Source organism: Chroicocephalus ridibundus, chromosome 4 (assembly GCF_963924245.1).
Source record: "Chroicocephalus ridibundus chromosome 4, bChrRid1.1, whole genome shotgun sequence".
Classification (NCBI taxonomy): Eukaryota; Metazoa; Chordata; class Aves; order Charadriiformes; family Laridae; genus Chroicocephalus; species Chroicocephalus ridibundus.
Window position 1 is genome coordinate 90,027,932 of NC_086287.1, and position 27,972 is coordinate 90,055,903.

The window sequence follows — 27,972 nt, forward strand, 5'->3', positions numbered from 1 at the left end:
GGCGCGGCGGGGCCCGGCAGCATGTCGGGGCCGAGCGCCGTGTCGGACCCCCAGCACCCGGCGCGGCTGCTGCGGGCCCTCAGCTCCTTCCGCGAGGAGAGCCGCTTCTGCGACGCGCACCTGGTGCTGGAGGGGGAGGAGATCCCGGTGCAGAAGAACATCCTGGCGGCCGCCAGCCCCTACATCAGGTACGGCCGGGGCGGCGGCGCGGAACGCGGGCCCCCCGGGAGGTCGCCGGGGCCGAGAGCGGGCCCGCAGCCCCCCGGCGGCGGCCGGGCGGGAGGCGCGGGCCGTTACGGTTACGTAAGGAGCGGGCTCGGCTTCTCCTCAGGACGGGAGCCCGGGCCGGGCCTGCCCGCCCCGGGGACGCCCGTCCGGCCCCGGGGACAGCGGCACCCCCGGGCGGACCCAGGGAAAATAAACTTTTTGGGGCGCCAGGGAGGGCGGCGGGCGCCGGCCGCGGGCTCGGGGTGCCGGGCTCTGCCGCCGCCGGCCGCACCGAGTCAGCGCTTCAGGGGCGGGTTTTTTTTTTTATTTTTCTGAATGTCTTTCAGCGAGCCAGGGCTCCAGGTGGTGGTTAGGGATTCTGAGGCACATCGGCTTTTAAATTAAAAATAATGCCTGGTTTGTCTTCCCATCTCTTGCCCCGAAAAATACCAAGGAAGCCACCTGGGACGCTGCCGGGGTGTCAGGGCCCTGCGGTTCGGCGGCGGCAGCCGGGGAGGACAGGCTGCACCGGCACGGTCACCGTCCCTGAGGTGGCAAACTGTCCTGGAGAATGTTTCCAGTGAAACCCGTTTCATGGAGGGTCCTGCTGCAGCCGCTGACAGCAGTTTGTACTTGGAATCATAGAATTGTCCAGGTTATAAGGGACCTGTCAGAGTCCAACCATCAACCTACCACTGACAAGACCACCAAAACCACCACTGAACCTTGTTCCTCAGCACCGTGTTTACCCGTCTCTTAAATACCTCCAGGGATGGTGATTCCACCACTTCCCTGGGCAGCCTGTTCCAAGGCTTAATAACCCTTTCAGTGTAGAAATTTTTCCTAATATCAAATCTAAACCTTCTCTGGTGCAACTTGGGGCCGTTTCCTCTTGTCCTGTTGCCTGTTCCTTGTGAGAAGAGACCGACCTCCCCCTCACTACACCCTCCTTTCAGATTCTTCTCTATCGCACTCGGTGGTGCTGAGTCCAGTGACATCAGGTAAAAAGAGTGTACTCGCCCTAAGATTTTTATGGTACATATCTGCATGTAAACGAAACATACAAGTGGTTAATTCCAAAGGGTTTTTGTTTTTCAGTCCTGTCATTTGCAGGTAATAATGATGTTAATTTCGTCTTAGCCTGTAAAGTAGGAGCAAACCTTTCAGTGTCACTTAAACGCAGGATTATCCTAAATCTGTCGCAGACTTTTGTAAGGGGGGGGCATTCCTTCCAGCTGGAGCTTCCTGTGAAGTTGTCATAAAATGTGGGGATGGGGAGTCTGTGTGCTATTCTCCAAAAAAATGTAGCCTGCTTCAGCATCGTGTCATCATCTGCTTTTAGGCAGTATGGTATTTAGGGTGACTGTTGTACTACAACTTTGACATTCTCAAGTACAAAAGTAAACTAAACATAAATAGAATACAAAGTTGGTGAGTAACTTCTAAATAGGTCTTGATGGTGGGCAGGCTTAAGAAAGAGTCCTCTGCATGGGTTGAGGTAGCAGGGCTGAAAAATAAAATGAAATAAAATTCACAGAGAAGGAAGATCATCAAGAATTTGCAAAAAAAGACACCACAGAGCCTATGTACTAATAATTTTTTCACTGCTTGTCTTGAGAAGCAGTTTCGGAAGACTGTGGAGAAAGGCAAATCAAAGAATGAAATTGAAGTGAGCCACTGATCCAATATTCTTCAAAGTGCCTGAATGCTTTTTTGGGTGTTCGTCATCATATTTTAGATGACGGTATGCCATATCTGAAATTAGGTTCAGAAGGGTTGCTCCAGGTGGAAAGAGGTCATATTCTTGGAAAAAGTGCTCTTCTACTCTAACAGGAAGATGAGTTTACAGGAAATGTGCATTTCTTTTACTGTGAAAATTATTCTCTGAAAGTTATTCTCCGTAAATTATTCTCTGGAGAAGTACATTTTCACAGAATTTCATCTTTTAAAAATAGTGTTTTGTTCAATCTCTGAAAAATGTACTGGAGAAACATGAGTTAAGCGTGTGTGAGGAGTAAGAGCGCCAGACATAACTACATTAGCAACAAAACTTGTAGTCATTAGAGTTGTGGGTTTTTTAAACCCAAAATTGTTCAGGTTCAGATCCCATGAAGGAACTCATTAACTATGTGTGAAAGTAGGTTACATGCATTAATGTATAAATATGATTTGAGTTATTTTTTTTTTTTCTTTAAGCTTACTCATCTTTTCTCCTCAGGCTTGCAAGATGTAAAGAACTAAAAATACACGTACCTAGTTCTTGTATGGCACATTAAGAAACACATTTGTATTACCTGCCTTTGCAGAGCCTAATTTTTACCTGCTGCCTGTCTCTCTTTTTATCACTCCAGGATCTCTCTCTTAGTCCACCTGCTCTTCACATTGGGTAGAATGGGTCAGGTAGGTTGCCAATGTTGGAGCATTTAATTTCCAGCCAAAAGTAATGTTTCAGTGGCTCTTTTTGGAGGTGATAAAATTAATCTCCAGCCTGTACCTGGTCTATGCAAGTCCCATTTATTTTGAGTGTTGGATTTTCAAATAAAATGTTTGGTTTGGGTTTCAATATGAAGAGGTATTGCAGGAGACTCAAGAATTTTATGTCCTCATATTTTAAGTGTAGATGATTCCAAAGCATGCTCTGGTACCAGAGGCTGTTACGGTCTCCAAATGCCGTTGGATTTGGGTTGCTCTCATTTGAAAAATTCCAATATAAAGCTCAGAAAAATCCATTAACTAATTTCAGAGGTAAAACTTGGAAGAAAAATTAGTAGATCTGTGAAACGTATTCAGCAGTGGAGCAGTCAGTGGAAGTACGGGTTGACGTGGTGTTTTCTCTGTCATTATGTATTGTGGCTGTGGGCAAGTTGGTGGGCGAGTTGAGAAGCTGTGTAGGGTTTGCATGAGTGCTTAGTTTAGGGTGTGAGTAGGAAAATAAGTAGGCATGGACTTTCTGAGGGGGTGGTTGGGTGTGAGCAGAGTCTGTGTGTGCTGAAGGATTTGTGCAGCCACAGAGAGAGGAGCGTTACCTGTTTTTTAGTTTTGCATGGAAGCTGTTTGGCTGACTGGTTATGAGTAGGACACTTGTAAATTGTAGTGATGTGGCTTCCCTCTAGGTATTTGGCAACTGGATTCTCCACGCAGCTCAAAAATGGCAGCTTCAGCGGGGAGAGGATGAAAGATGTGAAGGGGATGCAAAAATGCCCAGAAGTGTTACTGGTGTCATGGGGCCCATCTGCCTTTCTTGGCTGTAGGGTAGCTTCTGCAAGGACAGAAAAAAAATATACCTGTTTCATGAATAAACATTTAGCCTGTGGGACCAGTAAGACTTTTAATTTTTGTGCTAGTTTGATTCTTGAGGTCTTGCCTCAACTGCTTAATGCCAAGTTGCGTGTAGCTCTCCGAGGACAGTGAGGTCTGGGGCGGTTGTGTGAATTCCTACAGAATTGCTGGATATGTAGAGGTTTATCTAATCCCTCTGTGTGCCCCTGGAGCAAATCTTGTCATTTACAAAACACAGGAGTCTTCCTGCATATCTCTAACACCTTATGGTATGCTCCTGAGCCTGAGAAAAGGAGGATTCCTCAGGAAGAGACTGCTGTAGGACACAGTGTGGTTTGGCTCAAAGTGATGTTGCTGTGCTTCCCGGAGAAGTTAAATTTGAGCCATGTTAGCTCTTGATTTCCTCTTCTGTAATAAATCAGCCAGAAGCCTGCACTGTATATTTTTAAGCACTTTTTGTCCTGGCAGTTGCCGTAGCGTAGATACGATTCAGTTGCCCTGGTTTAACTTATTTAGTTTGTCAGCCTAGGGTGAGTTATGGTGGTGTAAGAGTGCTTTTACCAGAATAAACCGTGCTTGCACGGGTAAGTTTGGTGTAAATTGTAGCATATATCCGCAAACCTTTTATAGGATAGACTTGGTCCAAGTATGCCTGGTATCCTCAGCAGCAGCAGCAGATGTTCTCATCTGAACAGATCTGTCACTGTCTGGCATGAGTCGTTCTTGGCCAGCTGAAACTTGCAGCTCCTAATATTTTGCGAGCTTACTGTCTGCTTGCCTGTATCGCAGGGAGCATGTGGGAACTACCTAAACAAAGGGGGTACTTAAGCTCAGATTCTTAGATGATCTTAATGTTGTTACGCAGGGATTGTGCTGCTGTATTAGAAACTAAATTAAGATGTTTCTGTTGTCTCAGCAAGTTTTGTTTTCACACATCTGTGTGATGCGATTACAGATGGGCGTATGTATTCTATACTGTTCCCCAAGGCTTTTCTAACTTAGTAATGGACTGGTAACCATATTTTCATCTTTTTCCAGATGAGCATAATATATCCAAACAAAAATAAAAATGTAGAATTAAGGTCATTATTTTCCATTTACTTGTTAATAGCTATGCTTCTTGTAAATTGGTTTTGGTCAGAAATAACCTGCCAGCATTTGTATCTTCTCACTTGCACTGTTGAACCTTCTGACATCCCTAGAACATTGCAGGCCATGTAGGACCCTTGCAGAGACACAAAACCGTAACCTCTCTGCCAGTGCCGAAAGAGACTTCCGTGGAGATGTGGTGGGACGTGTCCCCCGTCACTGAATTTCTGTACTTTCCTGTCTCCTGGCACTTGGAGCGTTCTGAGTTGTGAAACGGTCTCAGCCTGCTGAGACGTCGTCCGTGTGTAAGTGTGTCAGTGAGCATCCCTGGGCGCTGGTGTGGAAAGCGCGATGGGATGTCTGTTCTGCCGGGCGCTGAAAAGGTGCGACTTGGCAGTTTTTGTTACCCTTGTTAGACAATAAGTATTGTAGAGCAAGGCGAGGTAGACGCCAATGCGTGCCAGTAGCTTCTGCTGCTTATTTCCTAATACTCGTTTGGTTTTTATTGACATTTATAGACAGCTTTTATAGTGTTGTAAAACTTTTTCTATTTGGGACTGGTGCTGAAGTCACGAATACAAACCGCTGCTGAAGCTGGGAGGTATTTGTTGTCAGGACCCTGTGCTCTCAGTTCTCGTTTAGCCGAATCGCGCTGTGCTTGTGCCAGGTCTCGCTCCCTCTTCCCTGGGCGTGCAGGGCAGTGTTGTGGTAGCTGCTTTATCAAGGAGGTTCTAAAGCCATGTCATCTTCAAGGATTTTTTATGAGAAGTTTGTTTCTGGCAGTCTCCTGGGAGCTTTACAGGCTGCCCTGGCAGTAGAAAGTCAGGAACAAATCGGGCCAGAGTTTGCTTTCAGACTTTTAAAGCTGTTTTTGTGTTTGGATGCGTGTTATGTTTGGATGAGTAGTTGAGGGGCAACAGTGATACAGGTATGTTAAAAGCTTATGGCTTAAAAAGGGATTTAAAAATCATTATACTGGGCTTGAATGGGGAGTTGTTAATTATATTCCTGCTCCAACAAGCCCCTAAAGGTGGCCTGAAGGGAGGAAGCAATAAGGCTCTTACCTAGCTCAAAATAGTACGAAAATACGGTCGGGCTGCTCCTACACGTCAGGCAAGGGGAGAACTGGAAGTCAGAGCATCTTGTTTACGCAGGAGAACTGGAGGTAAAGTTTCTTGGCCTTTCTTCGTATCTGAAAACACGCAGTTCATCTGCGTGCCTGATCTAAGAGGCGAGTTGGGGTGGAAGGAGGTGTGGCAGGATGGAGCTGCTTGGGATGTCTGGGTAATTTATACTCTGTAGCTTGCCTTTACACCTGCATTAATTGTCTTGTTTGGCAAAACTTTTATTAAAAGAACCTTTTTTATTAATAATTTTTCTTGCACGCTTTAAAATGTGGTTTGAGGCTGGAGTAGGGCTGTTCTGAAGGTGCTCATGTGTCTGGAGAAAGCTCTAGAGTTGATGAGACTTCTTGATTTGTGTTTTTGGTTTTGTTTTTTGTTTCTTTGAACCTGCAGTTACAAAAGGAACTTCTTACTCATGTGGACTGGCAAATACGAAAAAGTAACTAATGGTTTTAAAGAACTTGTTTCATCGTTCTCTGTTCAGATCTCTTATGTCATCTCTTGTACAAAGCTTTCTCTCCGTCCTGGTACTAAGTACCAGGGTAGCGTTACCTATACATAGGGGAGTCTCCAGTTTCCTATTTGTCTCCTGTGTTATATCTATGCCACTGCTTAATATTTCCAAGAAAAAAAAAAATCACTGTTACAGACAGCTCCAAAATTGCCTGTTGCCTATCAAGGAAATATGTTCTTAATACCGTGTAGTTAGTGGCTGGTTTATATCCTCAGGCACGGTGGTTTACATCTCCTGAACAACTTTAAGCTGCCTAGTACAGCTCTTGTTATTGTTCATGGATACGGTTAGTGCTCTGAATTGCAGACTCTTGGCTTTTCCTTCTTGTGCTGGTGAAATCCACACTCCTGGTTCCTTTTTCCTCTTGGCTGTGTCCATCGCTTTTTGTGGCAGTCTTGCAGACCTCTGTTTTCCAGCTCCTGGTGTGTCCGGAGTTCTGCTGCTTCCCTCGGTTGGATTCCCAAAGAAGCGTGCGTAGTGCTTGTCACTTCTTCCAGCTGTCCCACAATACTACTCATGCACTTGTAATTTTGTCCATTCGACTTCACAGTTACCAGCGATTATGAAAATCTTTCTTGGACTCTGATGCTTATTTCTCTCATGTGCTATAAAGATAAGTGAGGTATAAAAACCTGATTAAGCCAAGTTTTCTCAGCAGGTTCACTGGTGTTTTCCAAATATGATTTTAGTAAGTCACAGGGATGTTTGGATTATTGGAGACACGCCAGACAGCATTGCATGTCTTAAATATATTTAACGTTAAGTTTAACAGCATGGGTATGGTACTGTACTTGTTCCATCTAAAAAAGCATTTTAAACAAGTTTAAAAGCAGAGTTAATCTGAAAGAAGACATATTTTCAAGCAAGATACAATTAATTTCTTGGTTTAAAACTGTATTCCAGAAATGTGTAGCTTTGCTTTTCAGAGGAAGTCCTAGTCCCAACTTGCTGTCTAATAGGTGCAACGCTGCTGTTCAGTGGAAAGCTAAATTTCCAACTGATGTGGACTGGAAATCGTATGAATTGTCGATTTAGTGAGTGAGCTTGTGTGTCATTTCTAGCATAGCACAAAAATGGCATAAATATGATAGAGATTTAGTTACTTAAGGAGATGCCTTGATGAGTGTTCCACGTGAGCTAACCTGCTGCCCGTTGAGGAACAGGGATTCGATATTTTTTCCCCACCTTTTAAAAACAGAGAGAGAAAAACCCAAGGGCAGGTATTTCTAATCCAGGAAGGTACAGAACAGATCTGTGCTTCATGGGAGAAGAGCTGAACCACCAACTGCTGAACCAGGTCTACTTGCCTACACGCATAGATGAGGCCGAGCTGCACTTCATGCTGTGTACAAGGTGCACGGCACAAACCATCGATGCCCAGCACCCAACTCATCCGTGGTGCTTGTGTTTGACTCATTCGTAAGCTCAACTGGTACAGTCGGTTGTTTGTTTTCCAAGTTGGCTAAAATAAAACCAAAGTAAAATGAAATGGCAAGTGCTTACTGCGGCTGAGAAGCTCCAAGAGTCCATTCTTGAGGACTGTGTTCGTCAAGTGTGTGTTCTGTCTACTTAGGGCTAACTCGCATGTTTCGGCAGGACGCGCTGGTTGAGGGTAGATTTCCAATTTAGATTACAATCTAGCTCTGGATGAGCTCAGTGTAGTCAGAGTAACTTCAGATTTTCAGGGTAAACAAGCTCTTCATTGAGCAAAGCCCATGAGCCCTGCACATGTCCCCTGGGCTGCTGCTGAAGGGATTGCTTTGTTCTCTTTCTCATGGGGAGGGGGGAAGCCTTACATTTTTGCCTGACTTAAACTTTCCAACAGATTATGAAAAAAAGTAAGTTATTCCTAGTTGTTGTTTCTCTTAAACCAAGCAAAGCAACTTCTGCAGGTTTTTGTGCTGAGCTGTTAGGTGGACTACTTTGCCTTTAGACCTGAAGTTACAGATAATCTGAAGAAGAGAGACGTAGGAGAGGCATAGCCAAAATCCTCTGAGAGCTGGCACCCTTTGCAGGGTGTGGTGAAGCCTGTCTTTTATGTGTGCTGCTAAAGGCCAGGGTGCGACCTCAAAGAAAACCTTCTGATTTGGTTGTAAAATATCTTTTTGGAGGATGGCAGTGGGCGGAGTGAACTGCTGCATCATCTTTTTGTGTATGACCTGTTTAATAATGTGATTATTAAGGTTTTTTTGCACGCAGAAAGACCAGCCTTCATGGGAGAAAATGTTGCAGGGATAAAGGCAGACAAATTAAAAAAACTTCACCATTAAAATGGTCAGTCCTAAGTAGGATTTAATTAGACTTAACATGGAAAGCTTGTACTTGAAAGATTCAAACCTACACAAGGAAGCCCAGATTGGGAGGAAACTAAATCGACCTTATGTTTGCATCAGGAGCAGAATTTTTAAGTTTTCTCCTTACTGATGCAGAATCTCAAAGCACTTGCTTGTCGTTTTTGGGACTGAGTCATCCTTGTACGCATGTTTTAGGTTTGGTGCATGTCTTTACTGGAAACATTTGTTGGAGGTGTAACTTCATTTTAAAATGCTAATGCTCTCTGGAGAAGGCCAAAACATCGGTGCAGGTAAAGGATATGGCAACAGACCCCATTTTTATTACTGTTTGGTTTGAAAGGATGGCTTTGCTAATCTAATACTAACGTTTGCCAGAGTGGCAATATTGGCAAAGCTTGTGTAGACGAGCCCTTATGATTAATCTGGAGCGAAATCATTAATTTGGAAAGACGGCTCCTTTCAAAAGACAAGTGTTTCCCTTTTGCCTCCTGCAGTCCTGTTCCCGACAGCCTGCTCCAGCTGTCTAAGTAGGGCAGCCAACTGCGTTGTTTGCAGTGCGGTGACGTGGGCGCAGGTAAAAGTTTTGTGTTGCAAAGCTTCAAAAACAAAGCGTCTTGTCTTTTGTTTCCCAGATTTTTCCGATGGTTGTTCACTGTAAATATAAACCTGCTTGAGGTTAGCGTGGTCTAGAGCATTCTCATTTGCAAAGGTGCAATCTTTGCAGACAGGTGTTTTCTGTATCTGTTTGGGTACCGATATACCAATGCTCTAAGGATTGAAGCATTCCAGGAGTTACACTGTTGTTCTCTTTATGTTAGCGTTGTGGAAATACATGGGTTGTCTTTTTTTTGTAACAGTTCACAAATAAGGCAGAGGTTTTAAAGATAAAAAATATTCCCACATAATTATGTCTGACTCAGGAAAGCGAGCTTTATTGGTGGAGTCTGAATTATTTGTTTTCATTTGCATTTTGTTTGTTGTTTTGTTGGGTTGGGTTTTCTTACATTATTATTCACTCTCCTGTAAACTGTCAACTGTAAAACGCAGGAAAAACAAGTTTTCAGACACAGGGACCCTTTCTCAATGTGCTTCTCGTGCACCTAAACTGTCCCACAACAGTGCCCTCACAGGGACTTGGCTGTAAGCTTGGAAGTACGACTATGTGTTTTTTCTCTTTTAAAATGAGAGGTAAGTTGGAAGATCCATCTTAATTTTAACAAGAACTGTGGGCTGTCTTAAATTTATCTGTTGGGGTTTGTTTTTTTTAATTACTTGAATCTGGTTTATGCCATTAGATGTGAATTGTGGCTCCTAGCAATATCAACGTTTGTTCTTAAGCCCTTGTTTTCGTTTTAATGATTTACCTTGCTTATATTGTTGCTCGCGTATACAGAATAGGTATTGGATTTTTTTTCCTCATTCTGCCTTATGTAGCGTCATTTGAGATGACTCATTAGGATTGTATTCCTTAAGTGATGTGGAAGAGCAAATTCTAAATTTGTCACACAGACACACAACATCAAAACACAGCATAAACCCAGTTGTTCTTATGGCACTTGCTCAAGGTGTAGTGTGTGCCAGGCAGTTTCCCTGACCCGGTACAAGAGGCTGGGGTGGATGTTGTGCGTTTATAGAACATTTTATTCATGTTACCGGAAGCAATTTCAACTTACAACGATGATCTTAATTAAAAAATGGAAATAACTATTTTAAAACATGTATGGAGTCAAGATGCTCAAAATTAAATTACTTAAGAAAACGGGACAAAGAAGTTGCCTTGTTTTGTTTCCCCCAGCTCTGTACGCATCTCAGCTGCTCTGCTCACAGCTAATGGGTTTTCAGCAGGGGTTTTATTTCCTTCTAAATCTTGATGTTCTGGTCTTTCAGCTGAATTAAGGAAGACTGAGGTAGCCTTCTCTGCTGTGGTTTGGCTTCTTAGAGTGCTTTTAAAGTAATTAGAAATGTTGTGCAGAGCAGGAAGCTCTCACATGCATGTGTTCGAAGCAGCCTGGGCACACCTCTGCACTTTGGGTTGCCGATTGCCACTTCCAGCTTTCTGCCACGCAAACTGTAGGCTGAATAAATCACCGCGAGGAAGAGCATGGCGGAAAGAAAGCATCCTCCTTCCTGGGGTACTGACAGATGCTTAAGCATAGCTAGAAACGTTTTTTCTGAAGTGAAATTTGATAGAGGACCAGGGTTAAGTATTTCACAACGTGTTGTCCGCTCTGTCTTTATGAACTGGGAGCAAATGTGTTTTGAAACTTTCTCATCCTGTCTGTTGGCTGTGTTATGACAAGGATGCCCAGACCTCAGTTTGCCAGCGAGGTGTGGGTGCAGGTAACAGCTGATGCTGGGTGAGGCAAGAGGAGGCATGGCTCCTTGCCCTCTGCTTAACTACCTCCTACTTTTTTCTGCTCCTTCAGCTTTCTTTCCACATTAGACTCACGATTTTCTATCTTCAACTTTTTCAGCCCCAAACCTGGTTATAATATGTCCTTGCATCAGTTTTTTTCCTTCCGTCTTCCCAACAGCCAGTAGCTGTCCTGCAGTATTTGACATGAGTGACAAGGAATACCTCCAGCTGGCGTTTGGGAATGGTTCTCGTGTCATAGCTCAGAAATCTTTCATAGAACCACAGAACGGTTTGGGTTGGAAGGGACCTTAAAGATCATCTAGTTCCAAGCCCCTTGCCATGGGCAGGAGCACCTCCCACTAGACCAGATTGCTTTGTACCAAAATAAATAAACTAGTAATTTATTAACTAACAAATTAAAGTTGGGTGACATGTATATAAGTACTGCTTCTCAGGACAGATGATAGGAACAAAGCTTAGTCTGAACGGGGATGCATTTGTGTAAGGTGAATATTTGCCCACATACAAATATTTATAACTTTGAAATCACGCGATTTGTTCTCAAAGTTATTTTTCTGCTTTGTGTGCGTGTTTTGGGCTTGCATCAGTGGTTGGTTTGTTTCTTTTCGGGTTAACACCTGTTGACACCTGAAAAAGTACACAGTAATTAGAACATCTAGTCTGATAAGACCCAAAAACTCTGAACAACACTTTCCTGTTGGCAGAAGGCGTCAGTGTAAAGTCCACGCAATGAGGTGATTTAGCTTGGGTGTGGATAGGTGATGCTAAGATGAAAGTTAGTGATAAATAGCGCTAGTCCTTTCCCTCATCTCCCCATTAGTGCCGGCATGCATCATGTCTATTATATGCCCTGCATCTGTGTTAAACCCCACTACGCGTTGGATTTACCTGGGTTCTGTGTGGATACCGCTGTGTATTTGACCATACCAGCTACTCATAGGTACCTGATACGTGTGAAATACAGGCACCGTCTGACTGTCTGTCTTTTCTGATGAAGGAGGCCAGATGTTGCAAACCTTGACACGTTTTTTTGTTAGATTAACAGAAAACACAGTTTCATCCTAGGAAACAAGACGCGGCTTTCATTACGAACCAGGAAACACAAAACTGGAGTGTAGACGGCATAATTGAAATTGCGGTAGCTTGGATAGGCTTGAAAGTGTGTGTAAAGAAGCCTTGGCACTGGGTTAGAGTTGAAAATGCGTGTTACTGTGTGTGTATATGCTCTTTCATTTGTTTGTAGTTGTAGGCATGAAAAATGTGCATTCCTCGTGGTGAGGATGGCGCGAGTTGAGGTGCACATTGTATGGGATTGCTTGAGCGAAATATTCAGTTTAAAAGTTTTCGTCTGACAAGTTGCAAATCAGTGTCAGCTATTGCAGCACATGCCTTATTGGACAGGCTTAATTTTTCTAATCTCCTTCCAAGTATTAGGAAATAGTTTCCTAATCCATATTATGTTGTTGTTGTTTGGATTATAACTTGTGCTAGGTGCTGCACAAACACAGAGTGAAGCAGTTTAGCTTCAGACCTTGTACAGCTGTGCTTATGCATCGGAGTCAGGTTGTCTCCCGGAGTGTCCTGCTCGCTGGCATAGAAAAGCGATGTGAAAACAAGACCACAAGTTTCATTAACTTCAGGGCTAAAATTACCATCCTTATTCACACTTAAAAATAGCTCCTTATACACTAGGAGTTTATTTGATGTGAGTTATATCTTATTTTGTGAGAAACTAATTTATTTTGATATGAGTAAGTGAAGCAGAATCTGCCCTTTGCAAGTCCTATTTATGTATTTACTTAGTGTGAGTCTGAATAGCGGAGGACTGCGACACTTTCAGCTTAGCAAAGCTGCAGCATTTTACGTTAAGAAAATGATTCTAGCGAAGAATATATCCAAATGAATATATAAACATTTTTAAAGGCTTTTATTTAAATGTGCTGTGGTATAGATGTCTATATATACATACAGAGAGAGGCAGTGAAACAAGTTTTCTGGTCTTTTATATAATGTGTTGTTGGTTGCCTGAAGCGTGGAAAAAAGATGTTCAAAATGATCTTTTATTAGCTCTTGTGGCTGTTTTCAGTGGACTGGTGGACCCTGAGAATATACGAACGCTTAAAGTTGTCTTTTTTGGTAAAAGTGTTTCTACTAACAAAGCAAACCTGTCTGCTGTATTACTGTTATTTCGTCATCTTTTTCCCCCAGCCCCCCTCCATTCTTTTCAAAGGCACATGAAACTGTTCCTGGTATTTTTAAAGAAATTGCTCATAAGTGGAGCATCCACTGATGTAGATGAATATTTAAAGCTCGACTGAGCAGCACGCGGGCTGTTTCCTACAGCTGTGAGTGCACAGTTCGGTTACAGCCAGGCTGATAACATCGTAAACTACACAAAATGGTAATGCAATTCAAATATTTGTGCTGCCAGTGTATATTCTGATCACATCGGCTCACCGTAATTATTTTTTTTTCCTTGGTAAAGTGTTGTTTTTTTTTTTTTTCCACCTTTATCAAAGCAAATTGTTGTGTTTCATCTGTCAGCAGAGGTGCTGCTCTGTTTGAAGTTCTGAGTGAAGTTTTTGAATGCTTGTGATGAATGAGCTGGGAAAAAATTACTTTGGCTCTTTGATGCCATGGGTAGTTTGCAAGGCCAACGCATTTGTTCAGTTTGGAAATCTGATGAGCAGTATCAGAGACCATACAGACATCCTTTTCATGCTAATTCAAGAGAGAAAATTTTCACATCAGATTGTAAGGGTTTGACGTCTCTGTTACAGCTGAAGTGATCCATAGCTAGCATTTGTTTCTTCAGAAAACTGAGAGCAAGCAATGCCCAGGTTGTGAGCTATTACTTTCTTTTCTCTTTTAGAACAAAATTGAATTATAATCCTCCAAAGGATGATGGCTCAACGTACAAGATCGAACTTGAAGGGATATCTGTTGATATCATGAAAGAGATACTAGATTACATCTTCAGTGGGCAGGTATGGTATTAAAAAAAACTCGATGGAAATCGAACTATTTGGCAAAATAACCTGGGTTTTAACACTGCCATCCTGAAAGATGAACCTATCAAGGTTTAAAGCTTTGTGATAAAGCTTCCGCAAAGTGATGTACGGCACTGGGGCTGTGCCTGTGAAGTAGAGGCAATGGGCTCTGCAGGAGCTGTCTCTGCTCTTCTCGTGCAGTGGGGGAGGACTTTAAGAGACCCAATCTCAAATGCTTCTGTTAACATTTGTGGCTGCCTTCAGTAACCTGCTTTAAAACATGGAGTCTTTGACAGCTGTAAAAGAGAACTGGTTTGATAGCACGGAGATTGAGACCCCGTCACCAAACGTTACAGTACGTCAGGCATCCTCCCTTACTGGCCCTCGTGCCCACCTCTCCGGCCTCTTGTTGCTGACAGCATGCCCCTTCAGATCTTTGTGCCAGTAGGCTTAGCAGGAGCTAAAGTTGGTGCGTCCAGTTTATTTGGAACCAGATTACTCAATGAGTTTAACTTTCAGCAGAAAAAGAAAAGGCAGATCGGGTTTGAAAGTCTCTTCTGGGCATGCATTTAAAAAAATGATTCATTTATTGCAGCAAAATTCATTTTAGGTTCCCAGATTAGATGAGCAATTTTATGGTTACTTCAGGCACAAAATTCTGCTTGACACCTTCTGTCAAGCCAATGCCTTTCCATTTCTGTGTTAATTTATAAACATTTAGTAGTCATATCAATTTCTTGTAACTTTTACACTGGCATTAATACTCTGTTTTTCAGCCACTGAGAATGACTGTAATGAATGCGGACATGTCATAAAACAATTAAATGAGTGATAGTAGCTATAACTTCTAAATTAATTCTTGCAGATCAGGCTAAATGAAGAAACTATCCAAGATGTGGTACAGGCAGCTGATCTCCTGCTGCTTACAGACTTAAAAACTCTCTGCTGTGAGTTTTTAGAAGGTTGCATAGCTGCTGAGAACTGTATTGGTATTCGGGACTTTGCACTGCACTATTGTTTGCATCATGTTCACTACCTTGCCTCAGAGTATCTGGAAACTCACTTTCGAGATGTCAGCAGCACAGAGGAATTCTTGGAACTGACTCCTCAAAAACTGAAAGAAGTGCTGTCGATGGAAAAGCTCAATGTCGGAAACGAAAGATACGTCTTTGAAGCGGTCATTAGGTGGATTTCTCATGATTCAGAATCGAGAAAGGTCAGGACATCCAAATGTTTATATTTTGAATGTGGCCCAAATCGCTGTGTTTATTCTAATCGGTGGGAACTTAAAATAGATACATTTCCTTCAGGGCTAATCTTGCACTTATAGAATTAGTTGAATTTTGCCAGAAATACATACAGTGGGATTGCAGTAGAGGGGTGAAAGCTGTGCTGATGATGTATCATCTGCAGTCTTTATTATTTAATAGGCATGAAGAAGAAAAGTACCTTTCTGGCATTTGATGGTATAATCTTGTTCTTGTAGAGAGAAAGAAGTAGCACACTGGTAGTGAAACTTTGAAGACTTGATGTATTTTCTTAATAAAGTTGTGTTGTAGACTTTGTTGTTACTTCCAAATATCAAAAATAGTCTTTTAAGTCTTTGATAAATATAGAAGTATCTGTATGTATGAGTGCCTTAATGCAGTTCTGTAAAGTTTGGGGGATTTTCTGGCATTTATCTCTTGCTGTAGGTTCACATGAAGGATGTCATGTCAGCAGTGTGGGTTTCGGGCTTAGACGCAGGGTATTTACGTGAGCAGATGATGAGCGAACCACTGGTCCGGGAGATCGTCAAAGAATGCAACAATATTCCCCTCACGCCGCCCCAGCAGGGAGAGGCGATGCTGGCGTCCTTCAAGCCCCGGGGCTACTCGGAGTGTATAGTGACTGTCGGTGGAGAAGAACGAGTGTGAGTATGAAAGGGCATCACGGGTCATCACAGCTGGTAAAAATACAAGTGTCTAGCATTCATGGCACGTCTGAAAACACAGTGTGGGGAGAATTTGTGAACCTAATGGGCTTATTAACTCTGTCATTTCAGTTTGTTTTTAAGTTGGTCAGACGCACCTTAAATACCTTTGTGAATGATTCAGCAATAAATAGTTATTTTGTGATAATTTTCTGACATTCAACTTGTAGGACGTGTTGTTTGTTCAGTAAGCGTTGGCTGTTTTAGTTTTTTTTTTAAACTGAATAAACACTCAAAATAAGCACAGAACATTGGAGAAACACTTTTCTGATGATCTGAAAAGCATCTATAATAAATATTACAAATAATGAATGTGTGCTTTAACTGTTTTTTGTTTACAGTAGTTGTGGTTCCAAAAAAAAGTCGTTATTGGTGCATCTGAGATGCCTTTCTTTTCTCGAGTACCCCTTGCAGTAGAGGGGTGGATTTTGTTCTGTTTCAGTAAATTCAGCACTTAGATGTTTGCTCTTTATAGAAGCGTAATAAAATACTCAAATAACGTTTTGCACGTCAGTTTGTGGATCGCTTTACTCAGACGTTACTAATACTCTCTATCAGTTCCTTTTAGTTTGTTCAAAGTTCCTTCATAAAAATGCTACAGGCACATCCAGTACAAATGGAGCGCTTCTGCTTTTTATGCCTCCAGTCTGTACAACAATAAATTTACCCATATTTGGTTTTGGGGGTCTTCTCCTTATCAGGGAAATGCCACACTTTATGAATATATATTAAATCATGAACAAGCAAGTTTCAGACACAAGTTGTTAACAGTGAACTCGTAAAGCTCTGTCTTGTCTTTCTGTTTTTGTTTGTTCCCTCCCCACCCGGTGTTCAGATCACGGAAACCAACCTCAGTGATGCGGTGTATGTGTCCTCTTTATGATCCCAATAGACAGCTCTGGATTGAACTTGCTCCTATGAGTATTCCAAGGATCAATCATGGAGTATTGTCAGCAGGTAAAGGGGAACTTTGTATTTGTAAAGTCAATATTATGAAAACTTACCAGTGCCTCAAAATCTGAGATACGGTCTATAGTAATTTATTTTTTTCTTAAAGATTGACTGCACTGGGGTTATTTCATGCTTCCCCTTTGTCTGCCCAAAACATTACTTTATTCTGTGAAAATCCCTGTCATCTGAGTGTCTTAAAATCACTATTCCCACAATATTTTGTGGGAATCTGGTACATCTGTCTCTCTGGGAGTATTTCATGTTTTAAGTAATCCTAGCTGCTGCATCACTGAATATGTTGAAGACTCTACAGTGGTAGACTTGAGTCCAGGTGTAAATACGTGCTTTACCTTTTCCAGTCTAGAGTTTGACCTCTGACTGGTCTGAATCTTTTAGTGACTTCCAGGAAACAGCTCACCAGTCACGTTGTCTTGCTCAGCGTACAAGTGTGAATCCTGTTTTTAAGATCGCATTACATTTTGTTTTACAGAAGGATTTTTATTTGTGCTTGGTGGTCAGGATGAAAACAAGGGAACGCTAAGCTCTGGAGAGAAATATGATCCAGATACCAATTCATGGAGTTCCTTACCGCCAATGAATGAGGCAAGATTGCTATCTAACTGTTGGGATTTCTTATTTTTTTTTTTGACTTTGGCAAAGCATTCCTTTTGTTCTGAATCTCCAGTCACTTGCATCTTACACGCTCAAATCGTGGTACAGACTGCCTTCTGTTTATATCCTCTTGTTACACTGTGGTCTGATAATGACTTCCAAATCTGGAAAAATGAAACTGTCATTGAATAGCTAGCTGCAAAGTTGAACTACAAAATTTCGGCAATCCCACGTGAAATCAGTCATATAATATACTTCATATTCTGCGTATACTGGCCTTCTAAAAACATGCGTACATTTCCTTTGTGTTGTACACAATAAAGTTCTTAAATGGACAAAAGGATTGGACTGTGCAGAAGAGAGGGACGGAGGACTGGCCAACATACAAAACTTGTCTTGCAGAGAGAGCTATTTATATTTGTTTGGTTTGAGTTAGTGTTTCCTTCTTCATGTTTGCATTCCATCAAAAAGTAATAGTTTATTATTTGTAAACCTATATCCTTAATACACCGGTGTTTTTATCTTCTTAAATCAACATAGGGTGTCTATTAACAAAGTGTTGTTTGTCACAGGATTAAAGTCTCTGATTGGCAAAAGCCTGTAGTTTTGGCCATGTTTGTAGTTGGAATGCATTAAATTTCTTGCTTAATCTGAGTAAGACTGAGGGTAGCTGTGCTCCTACGTACAAAAGAGAAGAGCTGCCTTTTCACAGATAACGGGTCCAAGTTTTGCTGTGGTAGAGACATGAAAGCAATAGCTTCATCATGGAGACCACTACTGTGCGAACTGAAATACGGCCAATACTGAAATACTGAAATCTTTCTTCTTAGATTTCTGTGGGGTCTCTTTTGCTTTGTCTGCTCTCCCTTTTTTGAATACCCTTTGTTTTGTTTAGTTGAAGAAATTAATAATTTTATTCTGGAGTTTAAAGCTTCACCATTCAAAACCAAAACAAAACCCAGACATAATACCAATGTCACTTCGCAGGCAGATATGCTGAAAACCAGATTGTATTGATTTATTCACAATGGCAGTTAATTTAAGTTTTACAATGTTGACTTTATTGATATTCTTTAGGCACGACATAATTTTGGTGTGGTAGAGATTGATGGAATTCTGTATATTCTGGGAGGTGAGGACGGTGAAAGGGAGCTAATCTCTATGGAGAGCTATGATATTTACAGCCGGACCTGGACCAAGCAGCCAGACTTGACCATGGTTAGAAAGGTAAAAACTACATCGTATGTTACTTATTGTTTAATAGTTAATGCCAATATATGTATTTTTTTTTTTCAACCTTTTGCTTCAAGTAGAAGCTGTAACAAATAGTCTCAAAATGGAACGAGAGCAGCTTCTTTATTTGTATGCCAAAACAAAACTGGGCAAGGATTTTTATGCGAGGTGTGGTTTGACGTGCAGTACAGGCAACCCAAATACATACGTGTGTACGTATGTGTATATAGTCAGTTTTGAGCTCTTGATACTGTGCATTTGTGTGTAATTTTAGATGTGCTTTTTCTTTTTTCTACAAGATTGGCTGCTATGCAGCTATGAAGAAGAAAATCTATGCAATGGGTGGAGGCTCCTACGGAAAACTCTTTGAATCTGTTGAGTGTTATGACCCTCGGACTCAGCAGTGGACGGCAATCTGTCCTCTGAAAGAGAGAAGGTGAGTGAAAATGGAAGGGGGGAACTAGATTTTTCTGATAGCCATCTTCAGGGATTCATTAGAGGCCCTATGAATTTCACCATGTCTTTCTGAGTCATGGTGGCCTGTAGTTAACATGTGGTTGAGTGAAGATTAGCATCCAAACAATAAATATTAATTATGTGGAAATAGACTCCTAATGTTACAAGCAATACTTTCCTGATACAAAATGAAACCCAGAAATTATAGTTCAATCGGAACTTCAGAATTTTTTCAAGAGATAAATACTTTGCTGTTTTGTTCTTTTACATGGTCTGAATTAGGTGCTTACAATTCAGAAGGATACGTGAAATGGTTTTGATATATTTCTTTTTTTTTTTTTTTTTCCTTATTTGGATTCTCAGATTTGGGGCAGTAGCCTGTGGAGTTGCCTCTGAGCTTTATGTGTTTGGCGGGGTCAGGAGTCGTGATGACAGTCAAGCCAGTGAGATGGTGACGTGCAAATCTGAATTTTATCATGACGAGTTTAAAAGGTAACTAGCTGCATCTATAAACATAGAAAATAAGTGCCTTACACCCTCACCTGTCTGTTCCCCCGCTCCTTGCTCCAGCACTTCAAAGCATATTAGATCGGTGCCATGCACCTCTGTTGCTCATTTTATCTTTTATGATCCATTATGGCTGTTACCAAAGGTCCATCTGCTTCAGTAGTTTGTACCTCTCAGATACCAAGCCTACAGCCCTGGGCCACCCTGTCAGTCTGGAGTGCCCCTGAAGGGGAGAAGCACCTTGGTCATGCAGGGGGTTTGCCTGGCTCTTCCCCTGCCCCCTGCAGTTTCCCCAAGCGCAGGGTGCTGCTGCCCCCCACCCGCGCTCATGCCCTCGGCTCCTGGTGAGTGCTTGTGGAGGAGTGTAAATACGTACAGCGGTACTCCTCCATCATCCAGTCCTGTCTCCAGGATTTTCATCTTTGGGAATTCCTAAGCTAGAGATAAGAAATTTCATGCATTTTTGTTCCAGGCATTTATAGCTGATTGCTTTTTGAACATATGTAGGCTTTTGCCATAGGAGAGACACTATGGATGCTATACCTTCCACAGCCATCTTGGCACACTGTGCATGGCTCATCTCCTTTTGTTTGTTTTGAATCTGCTTCTGATGACTTCATTTGTTATCTCTTGGCTCTGGTATTGGAATCCACCTTACTACATGTGGTAACTATTCAAAATGTTGTGTTACACAGAATTTTTTGTATAGTCACCTGATTCTCCAGACGGAACTGACAAGTGTTAGTTCCTCCCGTGTTTTTTTTTTTCTTGCCTATAACAATAAATTGGATGAATCTCTTTTTTTGTAAACTAAATTGAAAAAAGACTTTGTGGTCAGATGTTTCAAGGCTTGTTGATGGTGGAGGAGATGAACACGTTTGTATTACAAGATCAAGACTGATTTATGAGTGTGACCTGTATAAAAGCACACAAAAATAGAGTAATAGATGCAAGTTCATTATATAATTTTCATGCAAGATGGGGATATAAAGAGACTTTAATTTCGGTATGAAAAGGTCTTCTGTGTTGTTCAAAGTGATGTCTAAACTAGCTATAATCGAAAGAAGCTGGAGAAAAAACATTCTTTAAGGTGGTTATAGGAAGCAGACAGATAAGAAGGGCTATGGCTGCTGATGCTTTCTAACATCTTCTAGCCCTGTGGGGTTGTGGGTGAATGCTAAAAGCTCATTCACTTTTTGGCAAGATGAAGGTGTCTTTGGAAGGGAAAGAATTCTGCAAAGAAATGCTCCCTTATCTCCTACTTGCTGTTTTTAGTTGATTAGCCTGAAATACTTTGAGGCTGATCCTGTTCTTCAGAAGGTGGTATATAATAGCTCATAATTCCTCACCGGCAACTGTAAACCTGTTTCACAGGTTGATACAGATTGAGCTTTCATAAAGTGGAGTTTGAAAAAGCTCGGCGGTCCCAGCCTGGGAGCTGCAGGTGAGTCCTTGGTGCCACCTGCTGACTGCAGCACAGACGCCTGCCCGGCAGTATTTCTAACGTGTGTATTTGGGTCTTCACTCGGTGGCATCCCAGAGGTGTTACAGGATTCAAGTAAAATTGTCATAAAAATCCAGTTGCTTCAGGTCTTGTTCTAGCCCCTCGTATGTTGTGCACGTGGCAGGAGGGCTGTGCTGGCACAGAGGCAGGTGAGGCAGCGGGCAGGAATGAGTCTTGAACTGCCGGAGGCGGCGTGCGTTGAGGGCTGCTGAGATATTCAGACTTTGCCTTTCTCCTCTGCCACAACACAGAATTTAAGCTTGGAAATTTAACTCAGCATGAATTTGTGCTTGCACTGCAGGCAGTTCACAAGTTGTGTGTTTTCCTTTGGAAACGGAGGGCCAGCGAAGACAGGGACGATGGCCGCTGCTGCTCCTGCAGCAGGTGCTGCCGGCTGGGCTTTGTGCCTCCGCCCTGGGGTGTCGGCGGCCCCCGGTTCCAGCCCCCGGAGGCAGAAGGGGTGTTGTGGCCAGAAGAGGGTGCAGTGTTACTGCGTTATGTTCTGGCAGTCCGGCCCATGGGGTCTAACAGTTACCCCCGGTCTCGGTACCCTTGGAGCACTGTGCAGGATGGGCGCCTTTCGGGGGAGCTGTGGCAGTGACTGTGAGACCTGAGCAGCTGTACCTACGTGGAAAAGAGAGAAAATTAGCCATAAGGGGAACTCCCTTCAAAACGCAGTTAGCAAATATTTCTGCCTTCTACCGAGACGAAATACTTTGTTGTCAGGTACTCTTCTTTGAAGTAAGATTGAATCTGGAAAATTATCATAATAGTGTCTCACAAATATCAAATGAATACCAAATGAAGGCAAGTTGACTCTCTGGAAAACATGAGGGTATTATTTCCTGGATGGACTCAGAAATAGTAGAAAACAAATGTAAATCATTCGTTTGGAGTGAAGGACAAAAGCTTAAATAATGTGCTTCTCTTAAGTCTATGAATAAATACCGACATGTGTGTTTGATTAGTTAAACAATTCCATAAACAATTCCACTTGCACTGGGTATCGTATGCTCTGCTGTGCATCACTACTCACGAGTAAAGCGTAAGTGGTGCTATAGATTTTACCACAGGTGGACAATATCTCTCTCTCAGCTCCTTAGTGCGGAGCTAATGTGATATATACAAAGACTGATTCTTCATCTTAAACATTATGCAGTTCTATAAGGTGATTTATTTATAACTGATAAGTGCATTTATTTCCTCAGCAATGGCTTCTGAAACAAATAAAGGTAATTAGTCCCCTGCAAACCATCAGCTTCAAAAAGTCATCATGAAGGATATAAGCACCTTCAGACTCCGCAGCGCGTATTCTTTTTGTAGTGACAGTGAAAGTATAATACTGGAGCTGTCAAAGCTGAAATGTCACAGTGGCAGCGTATGCGTATATTATTGACAGAATTCCAAAAGTGCTGGGTTGAGAGAGATTTGTGGAAAGGAGGAATATGTTTGCAAGATCATTTAGCAGCAGTGGGTCGAAAGCACAGCGGATAAATTCTAGCAGTCTCAAACCAAACTTCATAGTGTTTTTTTAATGGTTACATATTGGTATTGCGTACGTCCTAATGAGCTACAGACTTTTCCAGCTGTTTTTAAGTAAATGCAGAACTCTGTCATGTTCACTTTCTTTTTGTACTGTGAGTTTGGCCATCAGATGCTGTTGGTTTACAGGTACGTGCAGCAAGGCACACGTATGCGATCTGCATAATTGCTCACGTGCCTCAGCTCTCGTTACCCGAGAATACAGGCTCTAGCATCATCCCTGGCATCCAGAGTCCATGAGGATCTGAGTTATGAGGTTTGCTTAGTGTGTATGTCTAAGTATGTACTTACATCAGTGTATAAACATATTAATTCCTATAAACCAGCATAATTCTGGCTTGAATTGGATTAAAGGACTGAAGTTTAACTTGATTAATATTGCTTACTTTGACAGTAACTTACTCCAGAATAACTCACAGTGCCCAGTCTTTCAAAATTGTTGTTCTTAACCATGACTCAGACTTTTCTAAAGACTAGGAATATGCTGAGATCTTCACACTAGCAAAAAAATAAACATTGAGACTCCTGTTAAGCTACAGTGTATAAACAAGTAATAAAATAAATGAAGTGAGACAGAATAGTAGCATACACGTTAAATGTGGACAGCATAATGCAGAAGATAATTCTCATATTTGAAGTACTTCTGTGACTGAGATTTTTCAATTAATAAATGTTTTGTCAGCCTGTCTAAATTTAGAGTCATGTGCATGAGTGAATTTAAGAAAAACCAGGATAGAAAATACGTGCGTCAGACTGCAGGTTTTTTCAGGATGTAGAATTTTTTTTCAAAGGCTATAGATTGAGCTTTTTGTGTGCATGGTATCCTGTTTTTTAAAATATCGATCTAGCTAAAAATAGATCTTAAAAAAAAAAAATGTGAAAGTGGTGGAGATGTAAGGGTATCCGTTGCTCAGCGATCCATTGTTGGTCCACTCCATAAAAAGCAGGAAATCTTAACTACGTACTGAAGACCTTGATGGGTCAGTCTTTCCTTCTGCCAGAGTTCATAATTTGTAATATGCCTTTTTGCATCACGTAGGCGTGTGGAGAATTGGGGGATGTCTGTACACACTGGGGTTTTTTTCTTTTCATTGTGGATAGTTGGAAATATTTAACAGAGCAGAAATTGGCTTTAGGATTCTTTGCAAGAGCTGCTGGTGGAGCTCTGTCCTTGAGGATAACTGCTGCTGCCTTTCGCTGGTGGTCTGTAGGTGGGGTAGGCTTTTCTCCTTTTCACAAGCTCCTGGTTCAAACGCATTATCAAAATTTGCAGGTATTGAGGGCGATAAAAGTGAGAGATACTTGTTCAGAAGCAATACTTGGTAAAAACTCCCTAAAAATTTTTGCTGCTGGAACACTGTAAAAATAAGGAAATGCTTTTAGCAGTGTGTAAGTAGTAACCTAAATAACCTTGTAACATAGTATGTGTAATTAGGAAGATTCTCCCAATCAGTGTGCAGGGATTTCATTAAAAGAAAGTGCCTGTGCAAATGCAAGGAGAAAACTACCTGGCTACTGATAGTGCTGTCAAGATGAGTGATGAGAGGAACATGGAGAAGATTTTTGCTTCATTTGTAGGCTTCCTTTCGCAGCTGGTGTGAGCTTGATGTGGTGTGTCTGGAATATATTGGTTCTGTATCATGTCTCTGTTTACTTCCCACTTGGAAATAAACCAGTTACCATCCTGCATGTTAATTACAGCAGTGTGGCTGGGTATTTTCTTTTTGTTTATATCACTTTAAGATTGAAAAAAATGCAGATTCCTTCCCTTTTTTTTTTAATTTGAGGGGCAGCATATTTCAGTTTCAGAGCAATTATTTCTGTCTGTGGTTATAGAGGTACATGCCTTCTCCCCTGCTACTCAGTTTCGGGTTGAGTAGGGCCGTCCCAGGGAAGTACGCAAGAGTTATGTTCCAGTTCCTGAAGATTGTGACTATTTTGTCGTGGTGTTTTTTCCATACCGTTCAAACAGCAGGCACAGCCCACATTAAGCTGGAGCTTAGTCAAATTCTGATGAAACGTGACCCCCTGCCCTTCCTGTCTTTGTTCCTTCCTAGTTTTAAATGCTAAAGCTGCTGTAAGAGTTCCTGAAAAGTTGTGCCTGTTTTTTAAAGTATATGTGTTGAGAAAGGTTGAGAATTAATTTTCACAAGCACCTACAGATACTTTAATGTTGTCCTTTCTTGATGTGCAGTAGGAAAATGCTTGGGTCCAACGCTGTTGTGGGGTTTTTGTTTATTTAAACCCCGAAACCTTGAATACGTAGTGCAGACAAACCTCTGAAGTTCACGTGTTTTCCAAGCTCAAACTTGATCAGTAGCTAGACTAAACTCGCCTAATTTTGTTTTTTTCCCTTCTTCAATATGGTCCTATATTTGCTATTAAAAAAAAAAAAAAAAAAAAAAAGGAAGAAAAAAAGAAATTGCAGTCTTCCTGCTGCATTTCTCTGCTACTTACTCAATTTTTGTAATTGTAGGTAACTTGGTGCTAAAAAGAGGTGAAAACACTGACGGTGTCCCCCTCCCACAGTGAGGAAAGGAAGCTAATGGAATACACTGCAGGGTGTTCTGCTCTATAACAGTTTCTGAATCACTGTGGAGGACTTCTCCTTTTCTCTGTTCAGTTCATCCGTCGTCCTCTGTGACAGCTACAAACCACTCCCTTGCTTTCTGCAGAGTCTTAATCCTTCAGTGTACAGCACAGACAAAATAATGGACAGCTAATCCTTTCACTTGGCCTTTAAAAATTGATCTCTCTTTCCAAGATAACTGATATGTAGCAGCCGCTCCTTCAGTGCCAGAGGAGAGGCTTACTTCTGATTCGTGAGTTAACATCGTGCAGGACTTCCAAAGGCCAGCAGGATCCGTGAGGACATTTCCAAACTTTTTTTCCCCTCAAATTAACCAGGTGTGGCCATGAAAATACATGGGATGCTTTGCAAAGGTTTTTCAAACTTTTGTGTTCTCTGTAAATTATTTAATAAAAGATCTAAGAGCAGCTGCCTAAAATAGCATTGATTTGTATGTCTTCAGAGTCTATAAATAGTAACTGTGACAGCATCCGCAAAAGTGCGGCAACATTTTGTAGAAATTTGTTTCAGAACCGTAGAGAGGATGCTGTCAGCTGCAGATAAATGGGACATCTTTATAACCCAGTGTCCCACGTGGGTGATGAGTACATACTTACCTGGTTTCCAGAGGCTTCGACATGGAAAACTGCTTTTCCCTTGGTAGAAGGATGAGGCTGATATAGTGCCGAAAGGAGAATACGCTTAAAGCGAACGCAGGGGACTTGTAAGATATAGTAGGGGCTAGGAAATGATTGAAAAGAGCCTGATAGCTGATTGGGAAGTTCTGTTTCCATTCCTGGTAACAGACATTTCTTTCCCAAAATCCCTTACCATTTTGATTTCCAGTCTTCTATGCCATGCTTAAAATTAAGCATTGCCGGATGCTGCATTCTTCTTACTGAACTGGGGATTTCTTGTTGCTGATAAAGTGCACTTAAAGAAGTTAGGGAATTATATGGGGGAAGGCACTGCTTAATAACGAGGCCTTGCTATATAGTAATTTGTTATTTCCCCTAGTATAGACCATTAAGACTTATATGCTTTTATAACTCTAGTGATTTTAAGACAAAGCTACCTAAAATTTTCTCTGTAGGGAAAATTGCCTGGCATAGCTGTTGTATAAGAGGCTCTCTTATGTGCCTGCTTTCTTCCTGGAGGTCACACTGGGTGGCTGCAAGAATTTATTCAAGATACATTACGGACATGAGTGGAGCAATTCTGAAATAAAGTAACTTCAGGATAAAGTATCCCGAGCTTCCCAAACGGCACTGTCAATTGCTTTTCCTGGCTAGGAAAAGCCAAGGCTGTCCTGAACTAGATGGTTTTCCCAATAGTTTTTACGTAACAAATTAACTTGCACACTCTGCTTTTGATTCAAAGATGGAAGTTGCAAAAGGAACCTGGAATTCTTTTAATCTGTTCAATAAAAATTGCATACCATGGGTTTTTATTATTATTTTTACAGGTGGATTTATCTAAATGACCAGAACCTATGTATCCCAACTAGTTCTTCCTTCGTGTACGGAGCTGTGCCCATCGGAGCCAGCATATACGTGATTGGAGATCTTGATACAGGTCAGAATTAGAACTAATAACCTATTGCTTGTCTTCTTCCATTATGGCACTATTATGGCACTAATGAGACTGAATTTTCTTTAGAATAAAAGGCTGGTACTATGTTGTGTTAAGTTACTCTTGTCGTCAGGGGAATTATGGTGCTTGGATATACAGAAACATACAGGTCGGTTTTGTACATTGGAGCTCTTCAGAAACAAATTCAGTGCTGTAAGTGTTTGGTTGATTAGCAGTTTGAAGATCAGAAGAAATCAAGGCTAGGAGTATGTTACTGCATTTTTCTAAATATAAGAAAAAATGTTGGTGCCTGACGTTGCTTCTCCCACCTTTGCAGCGATAAGCACGTGGTTCTGCATTTTGGGACATCGTTCGGTGGTTCATGTGGCTCTAAATGCCAACTGAGTAAATGCGTACTAACAAAAATATTCAATACTCAGCTTTCAGTATCTGTCCACGTACTGTAAAAAGCATTAGGAAGACTACATGCTTTCATTGCCACGTGCGCATATGTGAGCGTGTAACAGGGCTGTCTACAAAACACGAAAGAGCAAAATTCCAAATGTGGTGGGTTTATGTAGATAAGAAATGTCACAGTAGTTTCCTTTTGACAATAATTTCAGTATTGAAATTGTTGTCAAACAATTGTCAGTACCTCCAGAAACTGATTTGTGTTCCTGTGCATGCTCTTGTTCACGTATGTGCTTTATTAGAGGCTAGATGTGGTGATAGCTACAGTATGTTTTAAGCGTTTATCTTTTCTTTTTTTTTGTGCATGGGTGAATTCAGGTACAAATTATGACTACGTTAGAGAATTTAAAAGAAGCACGGGAACCTGGCAGCGCACTAAACCACTATTTCCATCGGACCTTCGCCGTACTGGCTGCGCAGCTTTGCGGATCGCAAACTGCAAGCTCTTTCGACTGCAGCTTCAACAAGGATTATTCCGCATTCGCGTACCTTCTCCGTGATCCGTATGCTGACAGTGGAGGAGACTGGAAGAATTCTGCGCAGTCCACCATAATATAGCTCTATATAAAGGAAAAGCTGAGAAATTACAGCTGAAACTTACACTGTATGCTGTGCTTTGGTATGGTAACTGTTTTTGTTTTAAATGCTTAAAAAGCTTGAGTCTCAGTTCTTGTTTCGGGAACAAATAACTTAAGTATACATTAAAAAG

The 27,972-nt window shown here is 41.7% G+C and overlaps 1 protein-coding gene across 1 annotated transcript; it reads left to right on the plus strand.

Annotated features, from left to right (window-relative positions):
* GAN (gigaxonin) lies at nt 1-27,972 on the plus strand. Its single transcript, XM_063332562.1, has 11 exons — nt 1-188; nt 13,757-13,871; nt 14,740-15,090; nt 15,569-15,786; nt 16,682-16,803; nt 17,288-17,400; nt 18,487-18,636; nt 18,942-19,078; nt 19,462-19,590; nt 26,686-26,795; nt 27,582-27,972. Exons 1-11 carry the CDS (start codon nt 22-24, stop codon nt 27,761-27,763), a joined length of 1,794 nt encoding a protein of 597 aa, XP_063188632.1. The 5' UTR covers nt 1-21; the 3' UTR covers nt 27,764-27,972.

What these genes read in the sequence shown, in the direction of transcription:
- GAN (XM_063332562.1), top strand. Translation starts at nt 22, where the DNA reads ATGTCGGGGCCGAGCGCCGTGTCGGACCCCCAGCACCCGGCGCGGCTG. An exon ending in GCCGCCAGCCCCTACATCAG is followed by an intron (nt 189 to 13,756) that starts GTACGGCCGGGG and finishes TTTCTCTTTTAG; the next exon opens with AACAAAATTGAATTATAATC. An exon ending in ACTTGACCATGGTTAGAAAG is followed by an intron (nt 18,637 to 18,941) that starts GTAAAAACTACA and finishes TTTTTCTACAAG; the next exon opens with ATTGGCTGCTATGCAGCTAT.